Raw genomic sequence first — 13,832 nt, forward strand, 5'->3', positions numbered from 1 at the left:
AATAAAACAAAATTTCTATAATTAAAAATTTCCCACAAAACAAAAATAAATAAGCACTTTTAAAAGCAAAAATTGCAATTATAAAAGAAGAATTTTCCATACAAAAAATTAAATGTTCCACGAAAAAAAATACAAAATTTCCATAAATAAATCAATATTAGCAATAAAAAATAACAAAATTTTCCACAAAATAAATATATTTTTTCCATAACAAAATGAAAATTTTCCACGAAATGATCAATAAAAAGCAATTAAAAAATATGAAAATTTCCATAAAGAAATATAAAAAAGCAATCAAACTGTGCTTTTTTTTCATAGATGACCCCTTCTTTGAAAGCGTTTAAAGTTCATGTAAAATTTCATCAGCTTTATTGCTTTCTTGAATTTTGTTGGCGCGCGGGAAACGGATACGGTTTCGGACACTTCTAAAAACTGTTTTTGAACACTTAACTGACTGAACTAAAACACTTTATTCGTGTAAGAAACTACTTAATTTTATTGCGGTCGAGCGACGTATATTTCCCGGCGGTCTGATATAAACTGAATTATTCACCTAATCAGCTGACTGGTAAGAGATTTCAAAATTTTACTCTACAGGTAAACTCTCTTATCTTTTATCTACGCGAGTGAAACAAGTATAAATCTGACGTGTGTCGAAAAGGGATCAATAGTATTGCTCATTGTGGAACATGTGATCATCTCTCATATTCTTCCGATTAACCCTTGCGTGACCATAACCGGCCGCCTTGAAATCTCGATATAACCCATACTACTTGCTACCTACTCTATATTGTTTTGTGTAATTCACTTCTTATGTACATATTGCAAAGTGTCGGTCATCGGCTGACCGCAGATTTTACTATTGTACTGCTGCTTCTAGACTCATTGTTTGTCCGCTACCGACTCTGATGGAAGCTGACCTAGTTTTAGCATCTGATGTTTTCAATTTTTCTGAAGATGAGATGTTCTGCTGATTGATGCTGCTGATGACGACGTAGAAGATGACAACGACGATCCAAGTGTGTTGTTTACGCTCGATTCGAACGTGTTTTCGACTGCTTCGTTTAGGCTGAGATTTCATCTATCCGCTGCTATGGTGATTCGATGAACCTTTACATTTTGCTTGTTTTTTCTAGGACGATGAACTTGCTTTCTGTGGTGATACTTCTCCGTGAACATGACACGATTTCTTGATCTTGAGGCGACGGGGCACGGGATATTCTAGATGGACGGCTTTGATAATGCTGATGCTAACGTTGTCCTGAATGACGACTTCGACGCGACGGCCTCCTGGCCGCCGTTAGACTTTCTATGAATCATATGAACGAATGCTTTTTAAACTGAATTACTATATACAATAGAGACTTGCCTGAAACGGAGGCCAGTTGGCCTCCGTGGCGCCCTTAGCGCTAGCGATGCCCTCAACATCCCTATGGTGATCCAAGATACTTGCTGACGATTGACGTAGTGCTTATGGAACTTCTATCGCTTCGAGATCGTTGCCCAAGTTGGCCATACTCGTTGGCGACCTCGTTGTAGTTCTGAAGGTTGAATAGCGCTCTTCCTCCTCCGGCGTGCAATCGCGAAATTGTACCTCGAATAACCAAGCGTGGTACTGTGTTTAGTAGGGCTTCATACTAAGCAGTATAAGACTGCGTTGGCAGCAAATGCCACAGAAAGAATTTTGCAATAGTTGACTGGAGTTTAACTGAATGACTTATGCACCGTTCATGCAAACCGTACCACCACCAGAACAAAACGGATTACCTCAACAATTGGAGAAACTGCATCGGGATAGTGACTTCCAACGTTTCTTGGACTTGAAACGAAGCCGGAAAGTGGCTATGAATAAAATGAGCCGATTAACTTTTGAAATTCAAAACATTACATAATCTTAACTGGTCCGCGGAGGTCTCTCGACCTCCGCCGGTGGAGGAGTCCTAGTTCTCCTCTGATGATTCGACATTGTCACGGATTGGAAGGATGCAGATCTTTGAAATTGCACGTTTGTAGCTGCCATCCTTCGTTCTAACTGTCACTACCCGAATGTTTCCGTCTGCTCCGGTATGAACTTCTGTGATCCGACCCAAAAGCCAATTTAGTGGTGGTTGATTTTCATCCTTCAGCACCACCATTGTTCCGACTCTCACGTTGTTCCGCTTCTTGGTCCACTTTGTACGGTTTTGAAGGTTGGATAAGTATTGCGTTGACCATTTCCTCCACAAGTATTGAACGAAATGCTGCACAGTTTGCCATGCCGCCAATCGATTCTCCGGAAGATCATCCAGATTTGGCTCCGGAATTGCTGTGAGTGGACGTTGGACAAGGAAATGTCCTGGCGTTAACGCTTCATAATCGCTGGGATCATTGCTGACTGGTGTAAGCGGACGAGAGTTCAAAACTGCCTCGATTTGCGTGAGTAGTGTCTGGAACTCGTCATACACCAGGCTTCTACTTCCTATCGTTCTCTTCAGCAACGTTTTGAACGACTTTACTGCACTTTCCCACAATCCTCCGAAATTTGGGGATCGCGCTGGTATGAAACGGAATTCTATACTTTCGTTCGTTGCTTCTCCAATCACGGTGTCTTGGAAGTGTTGATCGATGAAAAGCTTCCGCAATTCGGCTAATTCCCGGTTTGCTCCGACGAAGTTTCTGCCGTTGTCGCACATGATGATCCCCGGTTTTCCCCGTCGAGATGTGAATCGTCGGAGGGATGCCAAAAAAGCTTGCGACGATTGATCAGCTACTAATTCTAAATGGGCTGCCTTGGTGACTAGGCAAACAAAGACGACGACGAAACACTTCACCGGACGAGCTTTCCGCTGGGGGTACGTGACTAGGAACGGACCACATAGATCTATGCCGACGCGTTGGAAGGGACTGCATGGCGTAACTCTCTCCGCAGGAAGATCTGCCATCAACTGCTCGTGAACTTTCGGCTTGACACGGAAACATCGAACGCAGTTGTGGATAACCTTCCGAGCTAGGTTACGAACATTCGTCGGCCAGTATCTGCCTCGTACAGAAGAAACTAATAGTTGCTGCCCAGCATGAAACAGCTTCTGATGATACTCAGTCATGACCAGCATAGTGAATGGATGGCGGTGGTCCAAAATGTACGGATGCTTCCGACTTGTAGGGATTCTAGCGTTTCGTAACCGGCCGCCAACGCAAATAATGCCATCCACCATTTCTGGGTTCAGTGCAGCAATTCGAGAGGATGCTTGTACATCACGACCACGTAATAGCTCGGAGTATTCTTGCGGAAACGATTCATTTTGAGCTAGACGCACTAGCAGATGAAGAGCATCATCACGTTCAGTGAGCGTTAGTAATCCGTGCTTTCGATGTTCGCGGTTGTGCACTCTTGCGTTGAAGCCGAAACGTTGTGCGTATGCTACCAGCTTTACGAGCTCTGTCAATGACGACCGTAGGCTAAAGATATCACCAGGCTTAATGCTTGGCAACAATGCAACGACAGCTCCCTTCTCCTCCAGTATCGACGGGTGTAACTCGTTAGCGCTTGGCTCAAAGATCGGCCAATTTATCGGCTCTTGAAGAAGCCAAGGAGGCCCATGCCACCAGAGAGGTTCGTACTGCAACTGTGGGGGTGCCATTCCCCTTGAAATTATGTCGGCCGGGTTCTCCATTCCGGCAACATGGTTCCACAAACCGCCCTTGGTGACATGCTGAATTTCTGACACGCGGTTGCTCACAAACTCTTTCCATCTGGAGGGTACAGACGCTAGCCAAAACTTTACTATCGTAGAATCAGTCCAAAAATATGATTCTACGGTCAGGTGGATGCTTTCGACAACCTTCTCGTAGAGATGCGCGAGCAATAGTGCTGAAGAAAGCTCAAGACGAGGAGTGGAGAGACATTTCTTCTTCTTTTTGAGATTCTCGAGAGGAGCAACTCGAGACTTAGCTGTGAACAATTGTACGTCAACTTCGTCATCCTCCGTCACGGTTCTAACGTAAATACATGCACCGTACGCCTTTTTTGAGGCATCGCAGAAGCCGTGTAGCTGAACAGATTTCATTGATTTTGTGACTCCGACCCAGCGTGGAACCGTGAAACCGTCCAATCCTATCATATTTCTGCGATACTCTAGCCATTTCTCTGTCATGTCTTCACTTAATGGTGCATCCCAGCTGCATTCACGCTCCCAAAGTTCCTGGACGATCAGCTTAGCCTGAACGATGACTGGACCGATTATGCCCAACGGATCAAACAGTCGAGAGATGTCCGATAATATAATGCGCTTGGTAATCGCACCAGATTCTGTCCATTTTGGAGTACTGAAGCGATAAACATCCCTTCGTGGTTCCCACTGCAAACCTAGTGTTTTAACAGTCGAGTCTGCTGAATCAAGGGTGAGAATAGACCGATCGTCTCGTAGATGCTCTGGAACCTGACGCAAAATCTCGCCACAATTGGAATTCCACTTTCTTAGCGTGAAACCTCCGGACTGCATTAAGTCTACCATTTCTTCGACAAACTGCTTACCCTCTTCTATGTCATCTACGCCTGACAACATATCATCGACGTAGAAGTTTTGTTTCAGAACGGCGGCGGCCGTTGGGTGGGTTTCTTTTCCCTCTTCTGCTAGCTGCTTCAAACACCTGGTAGCTAGATACGGAGCAGACGCGGTTCCGTAGGTTACGGTAGTCAACTGGAAAGTACGAATGTCTTGATCTGTGTTGCCTGTCCACACGATTCTCTGGAGCTTCTGATCTGGGCCGGAGACTGCTACCATGCGATACATCTTCGCTACGTCCGCAACGACAGCGTAACGATGGAGGCGGAACCGGAGATTGATGTTGATCAATTCATCCTGTACGACGGGTCCGACCATAAGGGCATCGTTCAACGAGACTCCAGTTGATGTTTTGCAGGATGCATCAAATACCACTCGCAGCTTGGTGGTTGTACTCTCCGGCTTCAGTACTGCGTGATGAGGCAGGTAGTACGTAGTACCTTCACACCTTTCATCGAGAATCTCCACCATGTGCCCCATGTCCAGGTATTCTTGAATGAACTCGGAATACTGGGTCCGAAGTTCAGGACTCAATGAGAGTCTTCGCTGCAAACTACACAATCGTCGAACTGCAGTAGACCTCGATTCGCCAAGCTTCACGATGAGGTAGTCCTTCTTCGGAAGAGTGACAACAAATCTTCCGGAATCGTCGCGTACTGTGGTCGTCGCGAAAATCTCTTCGCAAGTAGATTCTTCAACGGAGTGTGTGCTGGTTGTACGGCAAGTTTCAACTTCCCAGAACTTGGTTAGCTGATCCTGAAGCTCCGCACTAGAACACACATGGACCAAGGACCGAGGTATGGTGATTGAAGAATCCGGAACACGGCCTGACACGATCCATCCAAACACAGTATTCTGCAAAGTCGGTCCATCATCCATCACTTTCAGCTGTCCATGTGCCAATAAATCCAAATAATGTTCCGCTCCGATGATCACATCTACTGGTCCGGCTTCGTAGAAGTTTGGATCCGCCAAAAGAGCTGTTCTAGGAAGTTTCCATTCCGATGGATTGAAGCTGGAGGTTGGCAATGAGGAAGTCAGCTTCGGAAGGACGAAAAACTGCATCTCTTCTTCGAACGGAGAAATCTTCTGTGACCTCGGTGACACTCCTGCGCTAACTAGCTTTGTTGACACACTGCCCAGAACCAATGCCATGAACTGAGAGATATGTGGGTGAGACTCGGAACTTGAGCTTGTTCGAGAACTCCTTAGTCATCAAACAATGTTGGGAACAGGAATCCAACAATGCTCGAGCTAGCATGACGTTTCCAAAACGGTCTTTAACTCGAATGAGTGCCGTTGACAAAAGAATGTTTTGTGTAGGTGTCTTGGGTAATGCAATGTACGTGTGGCTTGTGCTGGCTTGACTTGTGCTTGGTTGTGGCTGTGGTGGTCTTGTGCTATGTGAGTTGGCAGTGTTGGTGGGTGCATTGTTCGCTTGAGAGTGTGCTTGTTGGTTCGGTTGCTGTGGGTTGGAATATGGTTGCCGATTAAATTGACGTTGTGGCGGGCTAGCTTCTTGATTTCTACTCGACGCGGGTGGAACGGAGGATCTTACCGGAATGACATGCAGCATGCTATGGTGTTTTTGCTGGCAGTGATGGCATACACCTTTGTCACATGTTCTGGCGATATGACCAGGGTGCAGGCAGTTGCGGCACAGTTTGCCTCTCATAACCGCTTCGTTACGCTCCGCAATCTTCATTTTCTGGAACTTTAGGCAATGGAATGGGGTGTGCCAAGAATCCCCGCAAAATGGGCATTTATTCGACGTCTTCACCACAGCATGACACATTGACGCCTTCGACTGACGTTGATCTGAGCTGCTCGCCTTCAATGGGGCTATTGACTGCAACACTGAACACTGGTTGCGGAGGAAATTCACCAGGTCCTTATACTTCGGAACGTCCTTGGAATTGTGGTGAGCCTCCCATAAACGTAGTGTCGCTGTGTCCAACCGACCACAAAGCATGTATGCCAGTATAGTGCTCCACTGGGCTGTCTGTTCACCAATCTTTTCCAGCATCTGCAGGTTCTTTTCAAATTCGCTGACGAGCTGATTCAGTCCGTCGTACGACTCTCTTCTGAGCGGCTCCATCGAAAAAGTGCATCCAAGTACGCCTTGACGATCAGCTTTTTGTTCTCATAGCGCTCCTGGAGAACCTGCCACGCAACCTCGTAGTTGACGGCCGAGAGTTCAATGGTGTTGATTTCCATCAGAGCATCTCCCTTGAGTGACGTCCTCAAGTATGTGAACTTGTCCATCGGGTTCAGCTCACCGTTCTGATGGATGAGACTGCGGAAAGTATCCCGAAACATCACCCAATCTCCTAGTTTGCCGCTGAACGTTGGCAAACTGATTTCTGGCAATTTCACCTTGGAGTGTTGTGCGGATTGCCCACCAGAATTCCCATCAACTCGCTGAACCGAAACCTTTGCCGGAAGCAGTTTCAGCAAAGATCCTTTCACCATGCAGTAGCGGTTTTCAAACTCCTCTACGACACGTAGATTTTCCTGTTCGCGGGAAATAGCATCCTTTTTCTCTTTCTCATCCTTTTTGGAATCGATTCCGTCTTCGTCCGTACCTTTCGCATCCTCCACCAGTAGCTCGATTTTCTCACGCAGCAAAAAGAAATCTGAATACACTTCATCTAGATTTTTCAATCGCACTTCAATTTGACACTCGTCACGATCCCTGTCGAAAGCTTCGACGAACTTTGCCACCGTAGCCACTTTTGCTGAAGCATGCGCTCACGCTTCATCAAAGCACGTAAATCACTCATCACTGCACTGCACCGGTCAAAGTAATTACAGCAATCAATCACAACCACCGATTCTTAATCTCACTGTGACAGATCTACTCGACGTTCCACGCACGCGATTCAAACAGACAGATTTAGAACTGTACAACCCAATCAACAGCAGCGAGGGGAGATCAACCACGGGAAAGCAACAACCAGCAGAACCAAGCGAAAAATCCGAGACCAACAGAATAGCAAACACGATTCGTGCACCTTGCCAAGAAATAGAGACTCACATGCATTTATAAAATTTATTGAACCTTTAATTGGCCTCATGCATCAAGCCACCGTTACATGCAATCACTTCCCCTTTGAATCGCCATTCCTCCGTTGAATTTTGATGGCGCCAACCTCCGATGGCGAATTGATTCTTTCAACAGGTCTTCGATGGCGCCTTTCCTTTGTGCCCTATTGTGGCAACTCAATTCCACTTGCGATGGCGAATGATCGCGTCCACTGTTGCACAGGTTTTCCTCGACGGCCTTTGTCCACCGACGGCAAGCACTTATTTTTCGTGAAAGTTCACTTATTGAACGGCCAGCACGACCCAGGTCAAAATACACTTTTCGCACCGAGATGTGCGATCAATTGGCACTCAACCGACACAGAAGTTCAAGTCCGCCCAAAATGTCCTCACTTAGTGTCCGTAAACCGATCCTGGCCGTCCTCAATCCGGCTCTAAGGACCAAAATGTTGGCGCGCGGAAACGGATACGGTTTCGGACACTTCTAAAAACTGTTTTTGAACACTTAACTGACTGAACTAAAACACTTTATTCGTGTAAGAAACTACTTAATTTTATTGCGGTCGAGCGACGTATATTTCCCGGCGGTCTGATATAAACTGAATTATTCACCTAATCAGCTGACTGGTAAGAGATTTCAAAATTTTACTCTACAGGTAAACTCTCTTATCTTTTATCTACGCGAGTGAAACAAGTATAAATCTGACGTGTGTCGAAAAGGGATCAATAGTATTGCTCATTGTGGAACATGTGATCATCTCTCATATTCTTCCGATTAACCCTTGCGTGACCAAATTTTTTAATGGAAATTTTCTTATTTTTTTATTGCTCTTTATTGATTATTTTGTGGAAAATTTTTATTTTTTTATGGAAAAAAAATATTTATTTTGTGGAAAATTTTGTAATTGCCAATATTGAATTATTATGGACATTTTGTATTTTTTTGTGGAATATTTTGATTTCTTTATAGAAAACTCTTCTTTTATAGTTTCAATTTTTTGCTTTTAAAAATGCTAATTTGTTTTTATTTTGTGGAAAATTTTCAATTGTTTATGGAAATTGTTTATTATTGTTGGAAATTTTGTTTTTATTTATTGCTCATACCCTGATTTTTTTATTGGCAATTTCCTAATTGTTTATGGAAAATTTCTAATTTTAAATGGAAATTTTATTCAGCTGCCATTGATTGAGTGTCAAAAAATTCCTTTTTCGTGTATTTTAGAACTAGAAAAGCACATAAGAGAGGTCAAAATTGCACTTTAGGGAAAAAGATTCAATTATTTCCATCATTTCACATTTATTTGCATTCTTTTGAATGCATTGCAGCAACTTCCGAAAAAAATATATTTTTACGATTTTGAAAAAAAAATCCAAGGGAAGAGCTATGGAAAGAATGGGGAAAATCATTATTTATTTTTAACTAATCGACCCGTCAGACGTCGTCCTGCCCATAGTAGGCGAAAATGGGCGTTGTGAACTGCAAAATTCCCATACGAATCTTAGTTTTAGTTTTTCACGATTTACTCAAGCTTACTGGTGACTTTCGCATAAGAAAACATCATATCCAGCTTTTTACGCAGGTCATACTATAAAATTTGAATCACCCCTTTTGACATTTCAGTTGCACACTATATTGTTTTAAATAATTGGATCAAAGTATACTTATGCATTAGTAAGAAAAATAATGTATCCACAACAAAACTTGCTTGACAACGTGTTTCGTAGCTTATTGAAGTTAATAATCTAACATTTTAATTTATCCATGCACATTTTGAAATTCATTTTAGGTGGCAGACTTTTAATTCTTCGGAGGGATTACAACAGACGTCATAATCTCAGGTCTTAGCCCCAAAAGTGATGAATAGGTCGTGAGAAGAATGAAGCATACAATGATATTTAGCATTTTTTCCATGTAAATATAAAATGAACGTTGTTATTGCAGCTCATAAATGGCGCAAATGCTCATGGGGTTAAGATTTCCAAGGATTCATTGTATATAATAATCTGCTCTGAATTCGATTTCCTTCCAAGGGTCTACATTAAAACTAGATTGCATGTAAATGCCGCAAATAGTGTATGTCCTAGTAGTGTCTATTTAGTGATCGGGAATATTTCCTAAAACACAAAACCATTGAACCTGGGGCTTTACTTTATTCATATAGAAGTTCAATCGGATGGTCATAATTATGCAAAACGTCTATATATAAACAATTGGTTAACTGGATCCGTACATCCGAACTGTGACAATAATTCTCCATATTATCAGATTCTCTGGATTTGATACAATTGTCGTACATCATATTCCTAAAGTACACCTGTACATCATTTCACGATACGCCTCGTGGTGGAAAATGCCTGTGAAAAGATGCTGAACGGAGTGCACAGAATTCTTGTGGATAAGCCACGTAAAGTTTTGAATAAGTTCTGCAACATCCACGTTGGGATTTTACTGATTTAACTTATGATCATAAAATTACGGTGCTGATGCCTGGTCTTATTCAAATACTGCTCATACCTACAACTAAAATTGTAGCTCTAGTGAAGCTGTGCTGGTAGTCCTCTTATTTCCTTTTTGGTAGAGTTGAGGGGTATGGTCAAATGACATCGATAACAATTTAGATTTTAGTCGTATAACCACAAAAACCCCGAGATTCCGGATTGGGTAGATTCCTCGCCACACCGATAAACTAACACGAAGGGTAAAGCAAATCTGAAACATATAAATGTTATTTTGTAAATCATTAAAATATTTTACCGGGCATGTCTGACAGGTTGCAAAACAAATTCAGATTGTGAGACGACGAGACTACGAGACTACTATGATGCTGGCATAAAAATGTACACAGCATCTGTCATAGTCGAATCACTCTTACCAGATTTATGGCTAGCGTAAAAAGCTGGATAAACCCGTGGGAAACTATAACGAACATATGTGCTGAAGATATGAAGAAAATCCATCCAGCCGTTTTCGAGTTATGCGGATACGAACTCAGACTATTTTATTTTTATTATATAGAACAGAACTCCTGAATGCAATGGCCGATTGGGTCAATTTTCAATAGCGCGTCGAAAGCAACCTGTTGCAAGCAAATAACGTATATTTAGTATACGCGAAAGGCAAAAAACACGAATTACAAATTAACTAGGTTTTGTCGTGGCACTACGGAGGAAAGTCAAAGCTTCATTTTCATTAGGGCTATAGAATAACTCAAATTGTTCGGTGAAAATCAATCAAATTCGGTGAAAATCTCACGGTATTTTGCCTAATTCATCAAATGTTCAGTAGTTCATTAACCAACTATCAATATTTGGTAGTAAAACCTTGTTTGCAATTACTATTCAAACTCTCTGCGTGTCACTGACTCTAACAAGTCTCCATTCCACGTTATTTTATTTTTAGTTGATTGACAGATTTCGTAAACAATTGCCAGATGATATCTATCGTATTACGAGCGGGAGACTGTGCTGGCTACAACATCTCGTCTTAATGACTGTCAATCCATTTCTGAACTATTCGAGTTGTATGTTTAGGATCTCGGCCTAAAGATACCGATCCATAATCTTATTTATACAGAATATACTGGGAGAAGCATTATACACGTTTTTCTTATTTGTATGATTGCAGTTTAAAAGTTTGAAAGAAGTATGAGGGTGGGGGATTTAGCATTTTTCATCGGATCCCATTCAATCCACTTTGATTTCATTTGTTTACAATAAATTGTTTTTTTTTTTATCGAGACTCCTTCCATCCAGATATTGTTGCCTTCTGTTTAGAATATGCAATTATTTGTTTCGATGGAACAAGTCTTCACCATAGCGCATTCTCCAATTTCAAACTGACAGTTTTGACTGACAAACTGACATGATTTGTTTCAAAACTTAATAGCGATCGAGTGAGATTCCGAAGGCTCCTTTAAATCTTCATAAAAATGTAAACGAAAAAAAAACTTTTAATTTGAAACAGATGTTTAAACTGATAATGACTTGGATTTGGAAAAGCCAGTTAGGGAGAAAAGAAGTATGGCAGTATTTATCGTCGTATGTTTTGCTTTTGAATGTTTTAGACATTTAAGACAAAGCCCCCGATTTGTCAAAAGAAGATCCACCTGACATAAAAATTCCCGAAGAAGAATCAGTAGATTTTCAAATAAAATTCCTTATTTTTTTTAAAGAAATCATAAATAATTCATAAAATGTTTAAGATTTTTTTTTAACCATACTAACGCCTAGCGCTAAGATGCGCGTCTACAAAGCAAGACCATGCTGAGAGTGGCTAGGCTCGATTCCCGGTCCTTCTGGGGCATAAAAGTATTCCTCGACTTGGGCATAAAAGTATCATCTTGTTAGCCTCATGATATAGGAATGCAAAAATGGTAGTTGGTTTAGACACTTCGCAGTTAATAACTGTGGAAGTGCTTAGAGAACACAAATCTGCAAGGCGGCAATGACCCAGTGGGGGATGTAATGCCAATTAGAAGAAGAAGAAGAAGAAGATGAACCAATATTTCATCAGTAAATTTCTCAATCTTTCAATTAATGCTTTAGAAAATAATGTATCATTTAAGATGCATAAATTAAATAAATTGGACTATTTTTACATTGAGGAGCAATCTCAAAACCTTACAAAATAATATCCCTGTAAATTTTACCATTCTTGCGTAATTAGCCCATTATACGTACTTTGCTAAAATTTGCTATAAAACAAATCTGCATAAGTAAAAGGATACACTAGATTTGAAAACGTTTTTATAAACTTCTCTGTTGGAAAAGTTGCAACGTTTAACTCAGCCATGTTCCTTTATCCTCTTTTGATCATTAATAAATATCATATGCGCGCATCAAAGCATGAAAGTGCCCAGTATTGGAAGATATCAGACACTAGTGAAATTATACTTTTGATCGACAGAATTTGCCTAACACAATTATCCTGAACCAATGCTCGAGTAATCAAACACAGCCAATGATGTTTGGCCTATGCCGTCTCCCACCGAACGCTTCCAACCGAGCCGTGTCTCAAGTCTCCGGGAAACGAACTCGCTCCATTCCAATGGAGACGCATGGTGGCGCACGGCTCATACTATCGCCTGACCTACGCTCTGCGCTCGCTTTGTCGTTTGCCCCTTTGTCGTTGCCTCGTTTGCTTCAATCGTTCACAGCTCACTATCAATCGGTCCATTCATATGACAGAGTCGCGATAGGTGGGATTGCATCGCGATAGAAAATTCGCACAAGTCCCCACTTTTGCACACCGTGACGGCGAGCACCGAACGACACGCGATTCGATCAGAATTTCGCAACCCCCTAACTCTTCTTTGCCTGCTCACTACATATTCGCTTTATTGATGGTAGGTTGTGCAAAAAAAAATTCGCGATGATGCTGCTGGCTGGCTGAGTTCTCTCCCCGTTAATGGTGTTAGTGCATGCGCTGCTGCCGTGCGAAAAAGAATGACGAACAGCATAAAATTCGCAGCACTCCCCGCCGCCGCGTCGGCCGCCCACCATTCCCCTCTTATTTCGGATTCGCGAACGCAGTGCGATTATTATTCAACAAGGGAAACAAGGAAACCACGCGAAGAGGTTCGGATGCATGGGTCCGTTCGGCAGTATGCGTCCGTTCGTTTTTGTATGAGTGAGTGCTTCCTTTTTCAAGGATGGTGTGTGCGGTGGATGGGTTTTCCACTCCGCAGCACCACCCCCCAGCCAGGGCGGGGGGAAACCGTGGCACGTAGAACTCGATTGAGATGGTGTTGAGCAGTGCTTTTTTGGGTTGTATTGTTGAGTTGATGAAGAACAACGCGCTCCGTAGTGTCGTAGTCGTGTGCACCGTAATGTGAGCTGTGGGCATAAGATGCGATGGAATAGTGATTTTCTGGGCAGAAAGTGTCTCCTGAAAGCGATTTTTGCGTGGTCCGTTTCTGGTCTTGGCAGACCGAAAATTTGTCACTAGGTCGAGCAAAGGCTGGTCTGTTGAAGGATTATGGGTGAGTGAGTTTAAAAAATATATTTTTTTCCATAATTTTCCAAATGTTTATGTCCTAGAGGAAGATTGGGTGATTGGGGGTGCTGATCGCAGGTTTGGTGCGAACTCGGAAGAGTGTGAGTTTGGCAGGTTTGCCAGCCAAGATATGCGGTGTCTTGGTATGGAGAGCCGCCTTGATGGATGCGATGAGGAATGAGGGGGAAGATTATTGCAAGGAGGTTGCGGAAAATGGGTCTTGGGTGGAACTTGGTGGGTTCCTTGAG

At 42.6% G+C, this 13,832-nt stretch overlaps 3 protein-coding genes across 4 annotated transcripts in view; 1 reads left to right on the top strand and 2 right to left on the bottom strand.

The window, feature by feature from the left end:
• Positions 1–13,832, top strand: part of LOC134224647 (heterogeneous nuclear ribonucleoprotein R) — a 150,397-nt gene that overhangs the window by 32,489 nt on the left and 104,076 nt on the right. The window contains exon 1 of one of the 2 annotated variants that reach the window (XM_062704200.1): positions 13,430–13,570. The exons of the other annotated variant lie outside the window; for it this stretch is intronic. Coding sequence (XP_062560184.1) covers positions 13,567–13,570 — 4 coding nt within the window. The 5' untranslated portion in view covers positions 13,430–13,566. Of the gene's footprint in view, positions 1–13,429; positions 13,571–13,832 lie in introns of those variants that run through there. 2 annotated transcript variants of the gene reach the window in all.
• Positions 1,941–5,609, bottom strand: LOC134206116 (uncharacterized). The gene has a single exon (XM_062681808.1). It carries the CDS (start codon positions 5,607–5,609, stop codon positions 1,941–1,943), a length of 3,669 nt encoding a protein of 1,222 aa, XP_062537792.1.
• Positions 6,606–7,327, bottom strand: LOC134206117 (uncharacterized). The gene is made up of 2 exons (XM_062681809.1): positions 7,261–7,327; positions 6,606–7,195 (listed from the first exon to the last, which is right to left on the bottom strand). The coding sequence occupies exons 1-2, from the start codon at positions 7,325–7,327 to the stop codon at positions 6,606–6,608; spliced, it is 657 nt and encodes a 218-aa protein (XP_062537793.1).

The sequence above is a fragment of the Armigeres subalbatus genome, chromosome 1 (genome assembly GCF_024139115.2).
Source record: "Armigeres subalbatus isolate Guangzhou_Male chromosome 1, GZ_Asu_2, whole genome shotgun sequence".
NCBI lineage: Eukaryota > Metazoa > Arthropoda > Insecta > Diptera > Culicidae > Armigeres > Armigeres subalbatus.

Bases quoted from the DNA above. Each gene is read 5' to 3' on its own strand.
- LOC134206117 (XM_062681809.1), bottom strand. From the start codon at position 7,327: ATGAGTGATTTACGTGCTTTGATGAAGCGTGAGCGCATGCTTCAGCAA. The intron at 7,196-7,260 runs GTTCGTCGAAGC...TGAAAAATCTAG, and splicing joins AAAGTGGCTACGGTGGCAAA to ATGAAGTGTATTCAGATTTC.
- LOC134206116 (XM_062681808.1), bottom strand. From the start codon at position 5,609: ATGCAGTTTTTCGTCCTTCCGAAGCTGACTTCCTCATTGCCAACCTCC.